Raw genomic sequence first — 21,217 nt, 5'->3', positions numbered from 1 at the left:
CCTATGCTTTATTTTTCAGTTATGCACTTTATTTAGTTTCTGCTCTCGTCTTGATCTGGTTTGTTTAATGAATATAATTGTTTTATTATAGTGGACGTGCCTTTTGTGTTTAAGAGTAAAAGCTTTAAGTTAATAGTCTATTTGTGTATCAGCCGCGAAGCTGAGCTCCTATGTTCAGCCTCGCTCTGTGCGAGGACATTCACAGAGCGGCTGAAATGATAGTGTCTGACAGTTATTATAACATATGACAAAAACCATTGTCTAAATTATGTCGCATATTCCTCAACAGTTCTTGTGCTGATATCACTAGTTGACATAGTACTATTTTCGGAAATCATAGGCTAGCTATAATATTGCGCAGTGGCACGTGATGCAACGCTGTCAGAGCCGACCGACTCGAGTGTGTCATTTCAGTGCAAAATAATTAGGTCAAAAACGATTTAACATACTTCAATAGCCTACTAGTTTTTATGTTTATTTATAATTCATTTAGGCAAACAAGGCTACCAAGTAGGCTACTGTGCAGCTAATTTATCTAACTTTTTTTTTCCGCGTTTTTTCCGATTTTCTTTGGTTGATTACAGCCCTACTTAAAGCCAAACATTTTCTTAAATCTTTGCAGTGTACATAACAGAAGTAGCAAAATGATTACATTTATGCATTTGCCAGAGACGCTTTTATCCAAAGCGATATGTATTGCATTCAAGGTACACATTATATTAGATCATGCATTCCCTTGGAATCAAACCTAAGACCGTGGCATTGCAAGCACCACGATCTATAACCACTTGAATGCCTAGGAATGATAATACTGCTACTATGTTAGAAGCCATAAAAGAAGCATAACTTCTTAAAACTTAAAAGGCTTTTATACAAATACAGTAAGTAGGTATGTTAAAGATGCTCACCTGATTGTGACGTCTGTCTCCAGCCCCTCTCCTCCTACTTCTACAGCCTTCTCAAAGGACATCTGGGTATTTTCTGGTGCAAGCTGTTTGAAAAGAATCAACAACGTCAAACCTTTCGACAACCATTTTGAGTCTTAACCATTGTAATCGAATACTTTTTTTTAAAATTCAAGTTATAATCAGAATTAAAATCTAAGTCGAGTTTACTTTTGAAAGATAAGTCAAACAGACATTGATTTTAAATGGCATGCTGACTTAAACCCACACAAAATCCACATGTGCTCTTTCAGTATTACACAACAGGGATCTTAAAATATCATGAGGTAAAAATACCACACCATGGGTGCTCCTCTATGCCCAATGAGGGTGGGTGCTGGCCCCAGCGTGCCCTCCACTTTGATGCAGGGGGAATACATGCCCAACGGCACCAGATACAGGGTGAAGAGAACCGCCAAGTACAAGCTGAGGATAGCCACCTGCCTCACTGAAACACACAAGATACCCCTCAATGAAGAATATATGCAAAAACTTAATGCAAGACAAATCCAAATGTTACAAAAACATATTGCAACTTTTGCAATATATGATGAACCGAATTATAGTTATTAGGGGCTTAATCTAAGAGCCTTATATACTTCATCTTCAGGTGGGAGACTATGGCAGCCCTTAGAACTGTTTAGGGATGGTCTCTCTCAATATTCCAGGTGCCATTTTTGGGGGCAGTGTCTTACAACCCTGTAGTGCCACCAACAGTTTCATAAAAATTTTAGCTCATAACCAGAATTGAATGTCCCGGGGGGGGGGGGGGGGGGGGGCCTTCCTTGGGACCTCTTGATGGATGATTCTTGACATTGTTATCCTGGAATATGGCCATGATGAGCTACACACACTCCATCAATTAGGGTTAGAAGAACAGTTGCCAAACATATAACATGCTAGAAACATAATCACAGCAATAATGATCCAGTCATAGACTTCTAAAGTATTTCACAATTTAAATCCAAACAGCAACTTTTTTAACGCCGTGTATATATATAAATAATGATGCCATTTTCAATGAGCAGGAAGCTTCAGTATATATATATATATATATATATATATATAGCAGTCAACATTTGAAGTGGATCCAAAAAGTTAATCAAAGTTGTCCTAAGACAAGTATGGGTATTGTTCAAAATTCATGTAAAACTTTGATGAAATGTTTTGATCCACTTCAAATGTTGACTACTGTACACACACATACATACTGAAGCTGGTTAAATACAACCATCATTTGCAAAAGTTTCTGATCTAGGCAAAATGCCATCAACATATTCCCCATCATAGCCAAATCCACAAAGGCACCCTCTTCATTGCCAAATACATAAAAAAAAAAACATCATACCGGCCAATACAATACACTACAATCATTTAGCAGCCTGAATAAACGTTAGTTTAATTTAGTGAATTACAGAAAGACAATAACGCACTGACGGGGTCCACTTAGTTACTGCAGCACCCGTTGGGTCGCCTGTAATGAGAGTTTATGTCACCTCTACACTGGCACGGCTCATCTCAAGAAGAGAAAGACGTTGTCTTTGTGAGAGAGGGATGATGGGACGAAGAGACGTCTCTGGGTGGAGGCGAGCGTCACACAGCTGGTGTGAGTTCAGCCTCTGTCCTGCATTTGTCTGTCTGACTCATTCGTCGAGCTTTCAGTAAAGCGCAGAGAGAGAGAGAGCCGCAGACATGACTCAGCCGAACATCAGCCAGATGCAGAGAGTGAGGAGAGAGAGCAGGAGAAAAGCCAAAGGGAAAGAAGAAAAGGAGGGGAGGGAGGAGCAATGCTTTCGAGGACAAGCTCTTGGTTTTTATGAGTCTAACACCACAATGAAAAGAAAGGACAGATGCAGCAGCTGTGTTAATAACAGATAATGAATGGATTTGAGTCACTGACACCAACAAAATGACACCATTTCCATTGACTTGAGAGCAGGAATGATGTAACTGACTGTAGTGCTATGGTATAACCTGCCCATAACCAACATGGACATCATGGTTTTTGTTTACAAATTATTTTACTGGCATATCATGGATAAAATGTCCCTTCTACCCCGTGTAGTTATCTAAAATGAAACCATTTCAAATAACAGAAATTATTTTAATAGTATTTTAAAATGAACATTATAAATGTTGCCTTGGTAACTAACTAAAATTAAATATGCTTTAAGTCTGTAAAAACAGGACCCAATGTATTGTGTTAATTTGGATGAATTTTCCAAAATAATTTTAGGTTTTATACCTGTATTTTGAATTACACATTGCATTGTGTTTCAGGGTTAAACGAAATGTCCGTAAACTGAACAAATAATCGCCTTTCTAATGTCCTCTCATTTTAGTAAATCGTGGCCAATATTTACTAATTCCTTCCCTTGTTTTAAAGTGAAACTTGCGCATGTCATGATATAATAATTTTGTTCCCTCATTTAACTAAATTGTTAGCACGATATACTAATTTGTTCCCTTGATTTAGTAAGTCGTGGACACATTGTACCAATTCGTTCACTCGTTTTGATTTAACTCTAAAAAGGGAACACATTATTATATTGAGCGCACAATTTAGTAAACCGAGGGATCAAATTATTATATTGCGTGCACAATATACTTAAAACGAGGGAACTAATTAGTAGAACATACTGACGTATTAGTAAGTAGTGGGAACGATTTGTTAATTTCTTTAAAGAGTTAGTTTACCAAAAAATGAAAACTCTGTCAATGATTACTCACCCTCATGTCGTACCTAAATCCAATCTGTTCATAGTATAAAGCAATCGAGTCTCTTTAGAAAATTTGGACTAAACCGCTTGATTCATATGGATTCATTTTACAATCTCTTTATGAACTTTTTGAAGCGGCAAAGTTGTAGTTGCGTAGCTGTCAATGGAGAGCACAGAACTGGCTCAGATTTTATTCAAAATATCTTCATTTGTGTTCCGAAGATGAACGAAAGTGTAATGGGTTTAGAACACGAGGGTGGGTGCATGATGACAGAATTTTCCTTTTTGGGTAAACTAACCCTTTAATATTTTCCTTGCATGTCATGTGCGGGGCTCCGTACTAGATAGCAAAATGTCTGAAATCACTTCCAGCACCTTAAAATATATGGATGGGGAAATGAAAGTGGCTTGAGTTGATGTGCAGCACAACATCAAATAGGAAAGAGGTGTCTGTCAAATAAATGCTTGCTTGAGCAATGCCGTGCAACACTGGGCGATTATAATGAGAGCAATCTAGTTTTGTTGCATCAATTTAGCCAGAACAAGCTGCTTTTTTGTAACTACGTGGTGATTACAATCACCATCTATCCATCTACCTATTACCATTTCAATCGTATTCCAACTCTTGGTGATTCTATGGCCATCTCTTGCCATAAGCGAGATACTGTCCATGAATTTTCTTGGCAATGATTTTTCCAGGGTGGGTTGCTAGGTCTTTCAAAGTCAATCTTCCCCAATCCTCCCAATTACATGGCTTGGTACTCACACACACACGCATTCACACCTACAGACAATTTAGCACCTATACTACATGTTTTTTGGATTGTGGGGGAAACCGGAGCACCCGGAGGAAACCCATGCAGACACAAGGAGAACATGCAAAGTACTACCCACTGAGCCATTCTTTCAAATCCACTGATGTTAGTGTGGTATCTGGTTCGAGACTAGCAGGTGTAGAGGCCATTTCTTCAGCCCAGAATCTTTTTTTGGCAAAAACAACTAGAAGATGTGTTGGTTGAAATAGGATATGACCAGAATCACAATGCATTTTCATTTGTTGCCAGCAAGCACCAAAAAGGATTACGTACCTCTCTTGTTCATGCGAAAGAAGTGTAAGGCTATTGGCCAGGACAGAAGTGTCATTAGGGAAACTCCGCCCAGGTGCAGAAAGGGTGCTGTGATCTGCACACAAAAATGGAAATACATAAATGCGCACTGCATGAACTGCACTTGATGTAAATTGGAAAGCTAATTCGACTGTTTGTCCCAATCGCTGTGTCGGGTGAAGAGACCCACCTGAAATGAAAGGAGCAGCGTCGTCCATTCTTTGCTCCATAAGTCAGAGAGCACAGCTGTGGCACTGATAGAGAAAGCTAGAGTCAGCAGGATACCAATCTGTGAAAAGTCACAAAATACAAAAACATATATATATTTTCATCTAATATACATATATAATAGCAGTTTATATATATAAACTAAAGCAAAATAATAATAAAAATAATAGTAAAAATTACAAAAGCACAATTACTAAAATGACTCAAACTAAAATGAAAATAAAAAAATAATAGTTGATACAAAATATAAATAAATATTAAAATAGCAAATAAATAATCCTAAAATAAGATGTAGTGTTTTTTCCTTAATCATTATAGCACAGCAAAACCTTTCTGAATGGCATTTTGGCTGATGTTGGAGCGTTTAAAAAACATGTCAAATTAATTCACTGTAGGTTCAACGCAATCTGAATCATATCAAGCTGTTTCTCTGGTAAAGCAGATATGGAATGAATACAAATGTGCAAGATGGGGTGTCATTCACAGTAAGAGTGAATGATGAAAAGACCGTTTTCTTTGATCACCTTGTGGCTCCAGTGGAGGTAAAGCCTCTGTCCTTCAGAGAGAAGGCACACCGCTAGGACCTGCCAACATCAAGACCACAACATTAATTATGAGGACAAGCGGAGGCTGAAACGCTTTGTTGTTGTTGTTCAGTGTTCTCACCAGCAGGAGGGCGATGTAGGTGAAGAGTGCGGCAGCGACCACCAACAACACCACTGACCACGGGAACCAGAATCCCAGGTTCCCGAAGTTAAACCTGCAGAAATAAAGATGAGATTTTTTTAAATAATAGATTTTAAGTTTTGTTTTGTTTGAGAATATCAAAATCAATCAATCAATTAATCCATCCCTCTGCATCATTCTCATGGATTAGTGCCAATTGTATCAGGATTGTTTTTTTTTACCATATCATTTGAAACCCGAATAAGTATAATCATAATGGAATGATTAAGAACTGTTAGCAATAAGCTTTATGCAATTTTGCATTATGCATTTTATTCAATTTTAATATCTGAATGTTAGTGAGAAGAAAAATAAAACCTTTTAGTAGTATGTGAATGCATGAACTGATTAAATGTCTTGAATGCATTGCAAGTTTATTTAGATAAAAGTGTCTGCCAAATATGTGTATGTATACAATAAATATATAAATAAATTACATGAATAAATTACATAAATTACATTTTGTATATCTTTTTTTTAATTATAATGTTGTATGTGTGTGTGTGTGTGTGTGTGTATATACATATACTGTATGTATATACAACATTCAAATATAATGGAAATTAATAGAGGCATGCAAATTCCTAATATTTTGATGAAAATATATTTTTTAAATAAAATGTGCAGTGTTTTTCTTTAAAAAAAGAAGTTTCTATGCTTTCTATAATGTAAATCAAATCAATCAAGAAATGTTATTATTTCAATGGTAAGTCATATGGACACAGAAATGGCATGGTTTTCTTTGAGCGACCCATCTAATTGTGTGTCTGTCTGTCCATCCCGATACACTCACCAGTCAAAGTCATTGTAGTCATTCTGCGCCTCACTCCAGAAGTACAGGAATATCAGGGTCAGGAAAAACGTTACGATGAGGAGAGCGAAACTACCACACTCCAACTGCAAAACAGAGCCATCATGAGCCGTGATAACACCCACACCCCACCACAGTTACTCAACAGTGTGAAAACTCAAGAGCAGGCTCAAATTAAAGCACCACATGAGGCTAACACAGACTTTGAAATTCAAACAGTTGCTTTCGAGCTGTACAGGACGGCCCGGCTCAGTGTGCAGCAATAATACAGTGAGTCATCCGGCTGGTTTTAAATGACTCAATGAATGATGCTTTCTGAGTCATACTGCAACTTATCGGCATTGAAAACAGCTCGGTTTAGAAAGCGGCCCACCAGCTGAACAAGAGCTGCACTCGCTGTGTTCAAGAAAACTAATCAGCACATACAGGAAAAGTGCACTGATAAGTGCTTTCTATTGAGCAGCACGAGTGGCTTCAGCAGACATTCTGGTTAAGGGGAAATTATTCACAGATCTTCACGAAGCAAGCCCCTTGAGAGAGAACAATATGTTAGAGAATGGAAACACTTGATAAATGTGGTGTACTCAATACCAGCATGCACTGGGTTTATTCATCTTAATGTCTGTGCATATAATGGTAATATATCAACATCAGATTAACATTACATTTGCATTTACTGAAGAAAGTTTCAACACCAAGGAACTTTTCCTCAGCGGTCGCCCTACAGGTTGGAAGCGGAATTGTCCATCACCGCTGTCGTAAATAATTTAGCCTTCCGCAGCCTACGGTCGCACGCGCACGCTCGCTGTTTATCCAGCACCGGCTTTGGAATCAACAATGGCCACAGACAATTTGAGGATGTGGTGGGTGAAGTGACGTATGCCGTAAAGCAGTCGAATTTTGTAGTTCTTTTTGTGCTCCGGTTACTACCCGAAAGCCGAAGTTACATAGTGCAAGTAAAAGCGATACAGACCACGTCAGGCTATGGCAGACATGTCATTTAACCTATTGTAAGTCGATGTACCATCACAAGGGTCTTGGAAATATATATTATGAAGGTTGAAAAACTACATAGTGTAACTTTAAGGTAGCAAAGGAATAGAGATTGATTCCTAGGGAATGCTTGAACCGATTAAATGTAAGCTTAGAATACAATGCAAGTTGCTTTAGATATAAGCAACTACCAAAATTCATAAATGTAAAACGTAAATGTACTGTATTTGGACTATGTGGTGATTTTGGACACATGAATACAAAGTGAGTGCTGGGACAAATGAGAAAACTACAGTGAATGCATGACATTTTACTTTCAATAAAAGGAAATTCTTTCTTTAATATATTACATTCATATGGAATTAAGATGAAAATCAATTCTTGATATTTAATTCAAAATATATTTTTTTAATAAACTCTATGCGCTTTCAAAAGCAATATATGAAGCAGTTATTTTAGTGTATTATATATTCATTATTACCATTATGTTTAATTTATTTTTCTTTCATCTTTAGTTATTTATTTCCAGTTAGTAATTTTAGTGCTTCAACTAAGTTTTTCATCTAATATTTATTCTTTATTTCAGCTTCATTTCAATAACCAAAAATGTTTTTAATAGTTTTAGTTAATGATAATAGCCCTAATGGGAAATAACTCAAATAGTGCTCTTTAAGCATCTCTCAATCAATGTTATGGGCTAACAGTGTGATAATCTAATAAGAATAAAATACATATATAATAAAAAATACAATATTTGAAAATAAATATTGTATTTTTGCCTGTGTCCACCTTTTACTGAACTCACTAGATTGCTAGAATTATTTTATAATCTGACCAAAATAATGAATCTTATAAAGCAGAATTATGTTGATGCCTAATCATGCCATCTAGGTAGAAAGCACACAATGGCCCGGTTTAACAGACAGGGTTTAAGATTAAACCAGGATTAGGCCTCAGTTCAATTAGGACATTTAAGTGGCTTTTATTAAAGTGCCTTAGAAAAAAAAAAAACATTACTGCTGTGCATCTTGAGACAAACAATGGCACGGACATATAACATATCAGAGCAAGCTGCTTTCAGTTAAAACAGCTCAAACATGCATTTTAGTCTGGGACTAGGCTTAAGCCTTCTCTGTGAAACCGGGTGCATGTTTTGGAAAACAACCTGCATGTAAAAAAAGCAAGCAGTATGAGGGACTTCAAGCATCTTTTCTCACCCGACTACAGCAGCATTCCCCCGGCTGGGCTTTGGCACGCTGGTAGCGTCTCCACTGGCAGCCGTACAGGCCGGCCAGACACGAGACAAACGGCTGGTGCTCATAGCGCTGCAGCAGCTGCCGCCGCACCACCTTTAGCTTCCCCAGCTTCAGTCTGGACAGGCTCACCGGAGAGCGGCCCATAGATCAGCCGCTCCCCTGCATGGAGCGGCCCGGAGCAGACGGATGGAGACAAAGAAAAAAATCTGCAAGAGACAAAGAGAGAGATCGTGAAGATTTGTCTCACTGTTCTCCAATTATATTGAATCCTATGGAGTGACATATCAAGCTACAGCGAGAGAAAAACCATCACTCTTAATAATTACATTGACAATTCCTCCAGTCACATGTCACCTCTACTGTGTTTCCTGACAGAACGAGGCCTGTTTACAAAGGACCCTTCAAAAACCTTTAACAAACAGCACTCGTGGCACAAATAAACTACAATCTCCAGGGGCCTCCCATGGGCTCCTGCCCTGCCAGAACACTCACATCTTCTCCACATAACCACACAGATCACAGACGGATGTTTACACATGAAATCACCGATTCTTCTTTTTTATGGAATACTGCATTCTATTATAAATGATTTATCAGTGCACACCATTATTTTTTTTTACATCTCTCTCTTCTCTGATGATGTGTCTACTGTCGTGAGGGCGGGACAACCTGTCACTCACAGGAGATCCACCAATAGCAAACCACAACCATCCAAACAATTCTAATCAATGCAATCAAATAATCATGTTAACTCGGGGTTTACACATGTACAAATAATGTTCAAAAGGGTTTTTTAAAGAAATGTATACTTTTTAAAAGAAAATTAGACTTTTATTTAGCAAACATTTGTTACAAAAGATTCCTATTTCATATAAAGGCTGTTCTTTTGATTTATCAAAATATCAAGCAACAACTATTTTCAACATTTATATTAATACGAAATATTTCTTGAGACGTAAAATATTAGAATGATTTCTGAAGGATCATGTGACACTGAATACTCGAGTAATGATGTTTTGCATCACAGGAATACATTACATTTGAAAATATATTCAAATAGAAAAGAGTTATTTTACATTTCACAATATTACTTTCTTCACTGTATTTTTGCATGCAGCCTTGGTGAGCAGAAGAGATACATATCTTACCAACCCAAAACTTTTGAATTAGAGTACATAGTAAAACAGTGAACCCAGAAATAACCATTTCAAGTAAGAAATTAAATACAAAGTTATTCATCCAATTTACTGTTGCTTATTCATTTACATTTCTTGTTTAGACACTGCACAATGGCTCGACTCGATATGGACTGGATCATTTATCATCTTTGTCCCAGACTGGGCGGTCCGATAGAGGATCTGAAAGGGGAATTCAGTGGGGAATAATGTCTGACCCGCCTCTGATCTCCAAACAGAAGAAGACCAGCTTCCCCTCACAAAGCAGCTAAACCGGTTAGTAGATATTAAGTCGGCAGATTATAGTAAAAACAGAAGAGATGTGATCCAGAACGCTCACTGCTCAAGTAAATCGAGACAAAACAGATACTGATAAACTCTAGCAAAAAAAAAGAGAGTAGGCTGTATTACTAAATCTGTTTTATTTCTTGAGTCAGAACAACAAACATAGTTTTCATTTAACACTCTTGATTGCACCTTTAAGCACACAGTGAAGTTGTCATTAGTTCACTTCATGAATAAGGAGATCCCAGAAGCATGACAGAACCGCGTGCTTCGCTCTGCTGGGATGTCAGTGGTCAGCGTACAGCGTGTCGTGGCCTTCAGGGTTTAAACTTCAGGGAAGCGAGAGACATGGTCTTTGGCTCGTGTTGTAGTAGTTTGATGTCGAGGTCGGCTCTAATGAGAATACCTGCACTTAAGCCCCGCCCTGACTGGCTGTTGTCATGGTGATGACTGTCCTTGAGTGAAAGTGTCCCATCAGGATGTGTATCCGCAGAGGGAAGCGTTACAATAGCTTCTTTATTGCTTCACTCAACATCCTTAATGCAACTATGAATCGTTTTACCCGTTCAAAACCTGGCAGCTCTGATCTATCAAATGGAAAACAGACATTTACTCCCAGTTTTACAGCAAAAAAAGTCATTTCTTAATACTTTTTTGTCTTGTTTTGGAGTAAAAACATCTATAAAACAATGTATATCCATAAAACATGAAAAATTTAGTTGATAAACATGATAAATTTAGTTGATAAATTTAGTTGATAAACATGATAAATTTAGTTGATAAATTTAGTTGATAAACATGATAAATTTAGTTGATAAATTTAGTTGATAAACATGATAAATTTAGTTGATCTGCATGAGATCTTAAGACTCGTTTTAATAGAACAAACTTTTGTGAAGCTTATGCAAAAAAATCATAATAATACATATATTTTTTCTTATATATATGTAATATATATATAGTAATTATATTAAGTCAAATATGCGCTTTTGACTTTTTGCGTCACATCTTATTATGACACAATGTCAGTGATAAAAGATTCATAGTCATTCACTTTTATGTACACAAGGCATAATTTCCTGTATGGTAAATATGATGTAGTATCCACAATGCAGATGAGATAACAGACGAAATTAAGTTTTGCTGTCACACGCTGACAAAAATCTAATATATCAAGTATATAAAGCAACATCATAAAAACACTGTTGTTTGATTGGCAGATTGTGAATATACCCACTGATTAACTCACTGATGTAGCCATTAAACCAAACAGTAGCCTGTGAACGGCAGCCCTTTAAAAGCACTATTACAGGCTGCAAGAATAAATAAATGACTCGGGTTTTTAAAAATATTCTAAGAATGTTTTATAGTTTGTCAGTTTTATTCTATTTTCCAATTTTATTTAACGTAATATAAAAATAAATTAAGAAAAAATACTATATTAATACTACAGTAATATTGTGAAATATTATCACAACTGAACTTACCGTTTTTGTTTTCTATTGTAAGATTTTAAAATGATTTTTTTCTGTGATGTCAAATCTGAATTTTCAGCAACATTACTCCATTCTTCAGTGTCACATGATTTCAGAAATCATTCAAATATGCTGATTTGCTGCCTTAAGAAATATTTCTTATGATTATCAATGTCGAAAACAGTTGTGCTGCTTCATATTTTTGTGGAAACCAATCAAACCATCACATGATACATTTTTCTATTATGAATAGAAAGTTCAGAAAACATTAGAAACATTATATGTCTTTGCTGTCACTTTCTTTTATCAATATAAATAGTAATAATTTTCAATATATATTATTATATGTATTATTAACACTTTAATAATAAAAAATATTATATATCAATATAACACAATATTATATATTGTTATTATATTTTATATATTAGAATGATTTCTGAAGGATAGTGTGACACTGAAGACTGGAGTAATGATGATGAAAATCCAGCTTTGCCTCAAAGAAATAAATTATTTTGTAAAGTATATTCAAATAGAAAACCATTATTTTACATTGTAATAATATTACACAATATTACCGTTTTTTTTCTGCATTTTTGATCAAATAAAAATGTAGGCTTGATGAGCAAAGAGACTTCTTTCAAAAACATTAAAAATGGTAATGTTTCCAAACTTCTGACCGCTACGTATCGTATAGCTTCATAAAATCTTTTTTTTTAATGTAATATGCATTATAAACTAAAACCCTCGACACAGAGGAGACACCGATAACAAGTTTGTTATCTGAACTTCATGGGCGCAGCCTTATTGCGATTTTCTAGCAATGAACACGAAGACTTACAGATAGTCATGAGGTTAAACAATGTTTAGATCAGCAGCTCCTGTCTTCTCATTAGCTAATGGAAGATCATGCCATCTTAACTGCGACCCAGAATACACAGCGCTACGCTGCTCATTTCTGAATATCCGACCCACATAAAGCCAATTTCCTCATTTAGACGCTACTAAAAAAACTGAAACCATAAACAGCTCCCTGACACAACGTAAAAAAAACTCCTATTGAAAGTGTTAATTTGACAATGAAATGTAAAGTAAATATTACAACATCTTTGTCATGCCCTTTGACCGAGATATATGCAATTATGGCACAGTAAACCTCAGCAGTAAAACATTTTCCTCGCCTATCTAGCATGCAAAGTAACTTTAGCTGAAATTACACAGTAAAACCGCCATATAAAAATGTATTGCTGACATGACAAGCTTAAACAGTCCTCAGACCAACAGTCAAGTGACTGAAACAGATCTCAGTCCCATCTCCACCGGTAAACTCATATTAACAAGAGTCTGAACTCTAAGGCATTTGGATTGTAATAGAAATGGTACTGGTTTTCTGTGCATGAGTTCACAAGTCTTTAATATGGAATGACTGAAGGAGATTGAGTTATGCGTCTAATTAATCAGAGTAAAAGCATTCTCACGCGCCGTCTCGACAGGGTGTAAAACTCAACGCAGCAGAGAGAGGCTGCGCTTCATGCTCGCCGAGGCACAACGCTTTGTTTAGACATAAATAAACAATGCACACAAATAATGAGTGCCGTTAGTGGCAGCAGGACTATTGTTCATTCTTGCCCTGAATCACTCCATGCACTCTGAGTCTCTCCCTCCAAATTCAATTTAATAAAAGGCTTTATTGGCAAGACTAGGCTACTAGAGAAAAGCATTGCCAGATTTTAGTTTTCTAATATTACTGTATGATTTATCTAATGTAGTTTTGTTTATTTCATCCAAAGCAGTCCACATTGCATTCAAGGTATATATTTTATCAGCTCATGCATTCTTTGGGAATCAAACCCATGACTCTGGTGTTGCTAGTGCTATGCTGGGGTTTTATACACTGTCAAAAAGTTGCTGCCTTATATTTTTAAGTACAATCAACATGAATGTTTAAGTAATTTCAACTTAAAGTACATTAAACTGACTTAAAAAATTAGTTGAATATTGTATACCTTAGAAAAAAATTGAAAATTGCCTAACTTATTTGATGAGCAATGTAAAAACAAATGTTGTCATAACTTTTTGATCATATAATTTTAAGTCTAGCCCTATGAACCTGCCAGGGTGTTTTTTAGTACCTATTGTGATTCTATGGAATTGCTAGTTAGTTGGGGTGTTTTGAGTTGTTGCTAGGTGGTTACTTACTGGCCCAGCAAGTCGCAAGATTTGAGATGTTATTCATGCCAGTGGTGATGTGGATTCAGTTACAGTTACATGATACTGGGGGTTAGAGGTGTATTCAAATCACTAAACCCTCAATATGAGCAATAGTCATGCTTGACTTAGCAAATGGTAGGCCTGCGAAAGAAAGAAAGAAAGAAAGAAAGAAAGAAAGAAAGAAAGAAAGAAAGAAAGAAAGAAAGAAAGAAAGAAAGAAAGAAATCCGTTTAACACTTTGACCTGATCTCTCTCTCACACACCAGCACTTAACTATATCTATATAAAGAAGGAAATGACCTGTTCGGCCAGATACAGACAATCCTCTTACCAGCCGTACGTCAAACCTCTGGCGCCAAACCATTCTGAATTAAAACACCACGAACATGGATTGATTTATCCCATTTTGTCTGCTCAAACAGTTAAGTGTTATATTCTTTAAAAATATAAAAAATTATAGTAGGGTGGTATCAAATAGTAAAACTGGTATACACATGGTAAGTTTAGTTACTGAATAATTACCATAGTAGCCTAGCCTACAGCAGGGTATAGTTGAAAACCCACAGAACTTCTACCAGGCCTATAGCATGTCCAAAAAACGCTATAACAGACTAAACTGATCACACATACATACACATTTGTTTTCTCTGTATTTCCAGAAGCATCTGAACACTGTACCTGCTCTATTCAGTGACACTGTCATTCATTTTCTTTGACAATAAACACCTGATTGTGACTGACATAAAACATCAAGAGTTCGAACAGTTACAGGCTCATCGATGACGCCGCTGATCATTACTGAAAGACACGTAGTTTCACTCACCAATCTTTCAGTGGTTATTCCGGTTATAAGTGATCATCGGCCGTAGTATCGAAAGATGATATCAGCTCCGAATCGATCAGAGGACCGTTGAAGCGTCTCTGTGTGTGTGAACAGCAGCTGCTGAACACCTGTTACTCACACACACAACACACTCACAATAAACTCCGCCCACAGACTCTCTCTCTCTCTCTCTCTCTCTCTCTCTCTCTCTCTCTCTCTCTCTCTCTCTCTCTCTCTCTCTCTCTCTCTCTCTCTCTCTCTCTCTCTCTCTCTCTCTCTCTCTCTCTCTGCATGTATTTTTTTGTTTGTTTGTTTGTTTTGTTTATCTAACATGGTTTATATTTCACATTTCACATGAAATGAGACACGGGTCAGAACTGAACTGAGCTGGATGTTGACACCACTAGCTGAATTGAACTCATTCCATAATTGAGAAACTGTTCACAGTTCTTGAACCAAACTGAATCAACACTGAACTGACTTCAGCTGAAACACTCTGTATTGTGTAAAGCGCTAGGTGACCTGACTTGACTAAACTGCAGCAAAACTATATTGTTTTTGTCACTAAATCGGTTAAAATTGTGACTGTTTGTCTGTGAAGTTTTATGTAAAGAGAATATTTAGTTGTCAATATTAGTGTAGGTTTATTTTTTAGAAGCAGTCACAATGGATATAAATTACAAATGACAGCTTGCCCTGACCTCAAAAAAGTTCAACATTTTTGTTAAAACACATCATTATAGTGACTCTTGTCTTACTGTATGCAATGATGTGATCATATTGTAATTTTAGTTTACCAAAAATAACCCTACTTTACATGTTTGAAACAAACCAACAACAAACAAAACCACAGCTATAAACCAAGCATTTATGCAACTGGACTTTTGACTGAAAATCTCATAGTTATGAGATCTTGTGATAGCTTCCCTATGTGACAACTAGCCCGGTCTGCCTTATATATAACATTAAATATAAATAAACATGTATTCAGTGCCCCATTCACCTTGTCATACTGTATTAGACTCTTTTATTGTGCAGAATGAATGAAGCGTTTCAGTGGCGATCAGAGCAACAGATGGTGACTGTATAAATTACATCTCACGATACTGATCATATGCCTTTAAACTGCTGTTCTCACTTCAATATTTCATTACAGTGAAGATTACAGTCATTGCAGCTTTTAGCTTATTTAGTTAAGCCCTGTGTGTGTGTGTGTGTGTGTGTGTGTGTGTGTGTGTGTGTGTGTGTGTGTGTGTGTGTGTGTGTGTGTGTGCGTGCGTGCGTGCGTGCGTGCGTGTGTGTGGTAGCCTGATCTCCCTGAGACAGGAAACTCAATCTATGACACTTTTAGTGTATAAAAATACAATAGTCTTCAAACTAATACTGCTTGTAAACTTATACACTGCAGTCATTGAGTATAACATTCTGGCTCAGTTGTATATGGGTCATGCTGGTACTTTTAAAGCAGGACATTATAGCAATCCAATTTCCAGTGGGACAATCGTGAAGAAAGCTAATAATATTTTCTGGAATAACAGGCTCAGTAGTGAAAGGATGAATAAATATTGTTCCAGTGATATGATTTAAACCCTGTGTGAATCCTTGGCTCTGAAAAACTGCTCAGCTCTACTTCTGTCTCAGATCCAGTGGCTTGAATTTGTAATGCGTTTATGACGAAACTCAGCTGTGACGCAGGAAGTTTAATTTTCTCATATTTGCTCTCAAATCTGCATGTAAGACTGCACTGTGCTCACCGGGAGGTTCCTCATCTTCCTGTTCCCAGATATGACATATCTCACAGATGCACCTCTGATGATCTCAATGGCTTTGAATACAGACCTGAGTTTCCATTTAATAAACTATCCATGTGCTTCATGCCCATACTGCCCTACAAAGCAAAAAGGCAGTTACTGCCTTTTTGGTCAAAAATGAGTTATTATCATTTTCATGACATTCAAGGCATCCTTTGTTATGTGACAAAACATCTTATCTCAAATGTGTGTCGTTTTGGAGAAAAATGGTAGTCGTTTGTACAGTAACTGCAAAAAGCCCTAGTGAAACAAAGCAACATCCATTACTGTATTCTTGTTATGTTTTACCTAACAAAAAATAACCGTGTTTCTGCGCAGTGTAGTTACTGTTGCCATGGTGAACACACAGCTGATTGGCATCCTCACGGGACGATTTTAACATTTGCGATTTCACCCTTCTAACTTCACACAAATTTTGTTTGAGATGCAGTTTCCCCTAATTGTTCCCCTACCAAACTAAACTTTAACTTGACAGAAATATATTACTGTTGTACAGTAGAATTTAGAAACGTCTCAATGTAATAATAATACTAACACCAATACAAATAAATTAAGATTAAAACTTAATTTTTATTCGTTTTAATTTTAACAGTAAAGCTCATTGTGCAGCATGTTTGACCAAAAATGTTTGTTTAATTTCATATGATTAAAAGAAATGTAATTAATAATATATTAGAATTTTAATATATTTTATTTTTAATATTCATAGAATATTTTTAAAATATTCTATAAGTTTAATAATAGTTTATAATAAAAGTTTCATGATTTTTGATTACTAATAATTTACACCACGTAGGCCTATCCGTAACACACCCGCTCCGCAACACTAGTATTGCAACACAAAAATGTTGAAAAAAAATGTTGTCCAAATGGTTCCAATTATTTCAAATACAGTGTATCTAACACACCCAGAGCCCAAGTTGTGGCAAAATAGTTTTTGTAGAATCTGTAGTTACTGCCTTTTTCCTTGGTATGGTGCCACGTTTTTGGTAAGTAATACAAAGCAAGAATACAGTAACTGCAAAATAGGGGTAAAATATCAAATTAAATATGAGGATTGATATGTACAAAGAATAAGCTAATATAAAGTAACAAAACAGCCACATGTCCAATAATCTACCTACAACTACTTAGGCTGGATGACAGGATAACTTTAAAGTCATTTTTCTCTGTTCTGCACTCTGCGTAGTTACTGCCTTTTTGCTTTGTAGGGCAGCATAAATCAGTGATGTATCGAGGGGACAGTGGGGAATAAATGGTGAAATATAGCTTGATTCAGTGCAATGGGATAATATGAAGTCAGGCAATAATAAATTCTGACTTTATATTTCAGATTTCAAAATGAAACGACAATGACTATACATTATTTTTTCACTGAAACCGCTTGTTTTGTCACCATAGCGAACAGATATATACGCAGCTCAATGTGTGTGGCAGAATACAATAGTCCACATATGACAGCTACAGAGATGGCAATTGATCTAGATTGTAGGGTAGGAGCTCACTTAATTGCATGGTAACATAGTGGCGAAGGCATGGAGCTATAAAGCTCTGCGGTTCCACACAGCGCTGCCTGGAAACAGGATGCATAGATCACAGTCCTGCCGTATCACCACAGTGCCCTTGAGCCCAACACTTAACCCTGTGTGGCTCCGCTGGGGCGGCCCCTGCTATTAATGCTGTACAAGACACACGTGACAGAGACCATCTGTGAAATGACAAGCAACTGCACACATTACATCATTCAGGTGTTGCCCTGCAGGTCAATGTTTGGACTGAACAGGAGGGAAAACACCTCACTGCAGCCAAATGAATGAGACACGCTTCTGCAGTTGTGAGCGTCTTCTTACACATATACATATATATATATATATATAAAACTAGAGAGAGAGAGAGAGAGAGAGATCTATCTATCAGTTATATGGATAGATAGATAGATGGATGGATGGATGGATGGATGGATAGAATAAACATAAAAACAAACAAATAAATGAATACATTTGTGTTGCTCCAAGAAAATGTTTCTAAAAAATATGATGCATAGACACGTATAACCCAATCAAACAGCACACAGTGATCCTTCATGTGAGTGTGGCGAGAGATGAACAGCTGCGCACGTCACTGTGAGCTCAAAGGCTCAATTCCTTCTCCCCGAAGAGTGGAGAAACCTTGAGAAGTAATAAGCAGAGCGAACAGGCGTATTCCTCCTTTATGAAAACCCTCCTACGCTCATCAGCTGCTGACATGACGGATGGAGCTCAACTCACAGAGGAAAGTTGGATAAAAGAAAGATGCCCTTCACCTGACTCATACTGTTCTCTCATAAAAGCCAAGCTTGGATGCATGAGAAACTGCTGAGCATTGAATATTATTAAAGCATTCATCTCATATTCATTTATAAACTTGCATAATCAACAATGATAAACGACAAATTCTAAACTTAAATTGATTGCATAATTCATAAAAATAATGTGGTCACACTTTTTTTTTACAGTGTTCATACAGGATGCTATTATTAATTACAATGGCAATAACAATACCTCTACGTAAACACATTAAATAGACAATAAAGTGTGACCATCATTGCATATTCAAATATTGCATAACAACCCCTGATAAACAATCCTAAATGACTGCAAACTAATAAACACCTACATATAATTCATTTAAGCAACATTTTGTGGAGCTATTCCTTATGGACACTAATGTAAAGCGCTAGCAAACATTGCACATGCAACATTCCCATAGAGTTGAATCCAGCAGTTTGAGAGTATATGTCATGAAAGGCTCACCTGATGTTGCAGTGTGTCTCTGCTGCAGTGAGCGCATCTGTGCATGTGTTCAGCATCAGCACCACAACACAACACGCTGTGCCTCTGAAGGGTGAAGACACACGCAGCGCTGTTACACTGACGCGTGGAGCTGAAGGTTTCACATTACCGCAGTGTCTCGACTGCCTGACTGCAGTGCTGCTGATGCAGGGACTCCACTGAGCTCAAGGGTATCGATCACTCTTATGTAATTCAGCTCTCACAGTGCACAATGCCTCTCTGGCAAGAAAAAAAAAGATTTTGGTTGTAATCACCTCAATGCATTCTGACGGGCATGTAGTCAAATCAAAAATGATTCAGAGACCAGATATCATTTTTGATATTTTTTTTACTAGTGGGTGCAGGACACTACATTTATGTAAGTGAGGATAGTCAAATAAAGTAAACTGTGACTGACATATTATACCCAAAGATTCTTCATACAGTGGACTACCAGTAAAATGTAGAAAAATTTGGGACTAAAAATTATTGAGACACTTTGACCTGGCCATGTTTTGTGATTTTTCTTTAATTGCTAACGCGACCTTTTTACACCACAGACCAGAATTAAGCATTGCGTGGTAATTGGTTGACCTAAATTGGTATTATCTAAAAGCTGACAGCTATTCAACCTTATTAATTTGTGAGTCAGTCTAAAAGAACGATGGCCAAAACCAGTGAAATATCTACTGATTTGATAACTTGTCATATTTTATTACCATTTTCTAAACTACAGCGAATAAACTGTGATCATGTGAGAAAATGTTGAAGGTGTCTGAATAAATTTTGGTTTGACTGTATGTTTGTTAGTGTGTGATGCACTATATAATACATATTTACTTAATACATATTCCAATGCATTATACCCAGTCCTAAATCCTTCTAATATCAGTCAGTTATAATGCATATAATTGTTTCATCATGTTCACACTGATCCATTTGTACCTAGGCTTTTTATTGACTGTTAGATACAAATAATTATTTTCTCATAAAAAGAGCTACTGTATGAGCTCAACTCCCCAAATCCCAGATGTTTCATGTTTTGAAAGGCTACTTAGATGCTTAGACTTGTTGGTTAATGCAGAAAGCAAGCATGAATTACCATTGGTTGGTTTAATCCATTAAATTCAACCGTGTGTTTGCCTTTCTCTTCTTCATTATTCATTTCTAGGAATATATACAGTTCATGCAGTATATTTCCATCCAGTCCTTGAAATGCTTACCCAACCTTAATGTTTACAGTATCTCTGCACTGGAAACTGTGTGGGTTTATGAGAAGTCTGTGTGTTCTGTAAATAAACAGTGTATAAAGAATAATACAGTGATTCTAGCCTCATTTGAGCTAAAAAGGCTCGATGTTTTCAGTTTTTCAAGTAGCCTATGGTACCAGAAAACACTCTGGGTTCGGGCCAAATTCCGAGCTCGGAGCCCTCCCCCGGACAGCACGCCAAATAAACATAAATTACTAAATCTGAACTCGTGAATAGATGGATATAATAATTTTAGTTATTATGTCACCTCTCGTTTGACATTTGATGCAAATGCAATGCGATTACTTGCAAAGAGTTCCAACAACGCACACACAATACAATGTTTTACAGCTTCTATATTATTGTACTTTCTAAGCAAACCTCGGTTACACTGAAACCACACTCCGGGCATTTCCTTACAGCGTCACTGGAATTAACTGGAATCTTTTGTCTTTCCAGTGTTGTGTGTGTGGCACTGGCAGATTTCCAAACCATTAAATGCCACCTCAGCAGTACCTCGGAAATGATTGCACCAAGAGGAAGGAGAGAGAATCGACAAGGGGATGTTACAGTCACTCCTTTACATAAACGCA

The 21,217-nt window shown here is 36.7% G+C and overlaps 1 protein-coding gene across 3 annotated transcripts in view; it reads right to left on the bottom strand.

Annotated features, from left to right (window-relative positions):
- The window catches only part of gdpd4a (glycerophosphodiester phosphodiesterase domain containing 4a), a 36,265-nt gene extending 16,723 nt beyond the window's left edge, over positions 1 to 19,542 (bottom strand). For 2 of the 3 annotated variants that reach the window (XM_056265901.1, XM_056265898.1), the window contains exons 1-9: positions 14,754 to 14,899; positions 8,746 to 8,990; positions 6,518 to 6,621; positions 5,665 to 5,758; positions 5,523 to 5,582; positions 4,961 to 5,059; positions 4,753 to 4,846; positions 1,247 to 1,392; positions 909 to 991 (exon numbers count right to left, since the gene is read on the bottom strand). In XM_056265901.1, the coding sequence (XP_056121876.1) occupies positions 909 to 991; positions 1,247 to 1,392; positions 4,753 to 4,846; positions 4,961 to 5,059; positions 5,523 to 5,582; positions 5,665 to 5,758; positions 6,518 to 6,621; positions 8,746 to 8,928 (863 nt within the window). In that variant the 5' untranslated portion in view covers positions 8,929 to 8,990; positions 14,754 to 14,899. Of the gene's footprint in view, positions 1 to 908; positions 992 to 1,246; positions 1,393 to 4,752; positions 4,847 to 4,960; positions 5,060 to 5,522; positions 5,583 to 5,664; positions 5,759 to 6,517; positions 6,622 to 8,745; positions 8,991 to 14,753; positions 14,900 to 19,356 lie in introns of those variants that run through there. The other variant, XM_056265900.1, reaches the window with a different exon arrangement.
- Between the last annotated feature and the right edge of the window lie 1,675 nt (positions 19,543 to 21,217).

This window comes from Rhinichthys klamathensis, unplaced genomic scaffold, assembly GCF_029890125.1.
Source record: "Rhinichthys klamathensis goyatoka isolate OS25496 unplaced genomic scaffold, OSU_Roscu_1.1 h1tg000242l_1, whole genome shotgun sequence".
Taxonomy (NCBI): Eukaryota; Metazoa; Chordata; class Actinopteri; order Cypriniformes; family Leuciscidae; genus Rhinichthys; species Rhinichthys klamathensis.
This window is presented reverse-complemented; position numbering and strand designations above follow the sequence as displayed.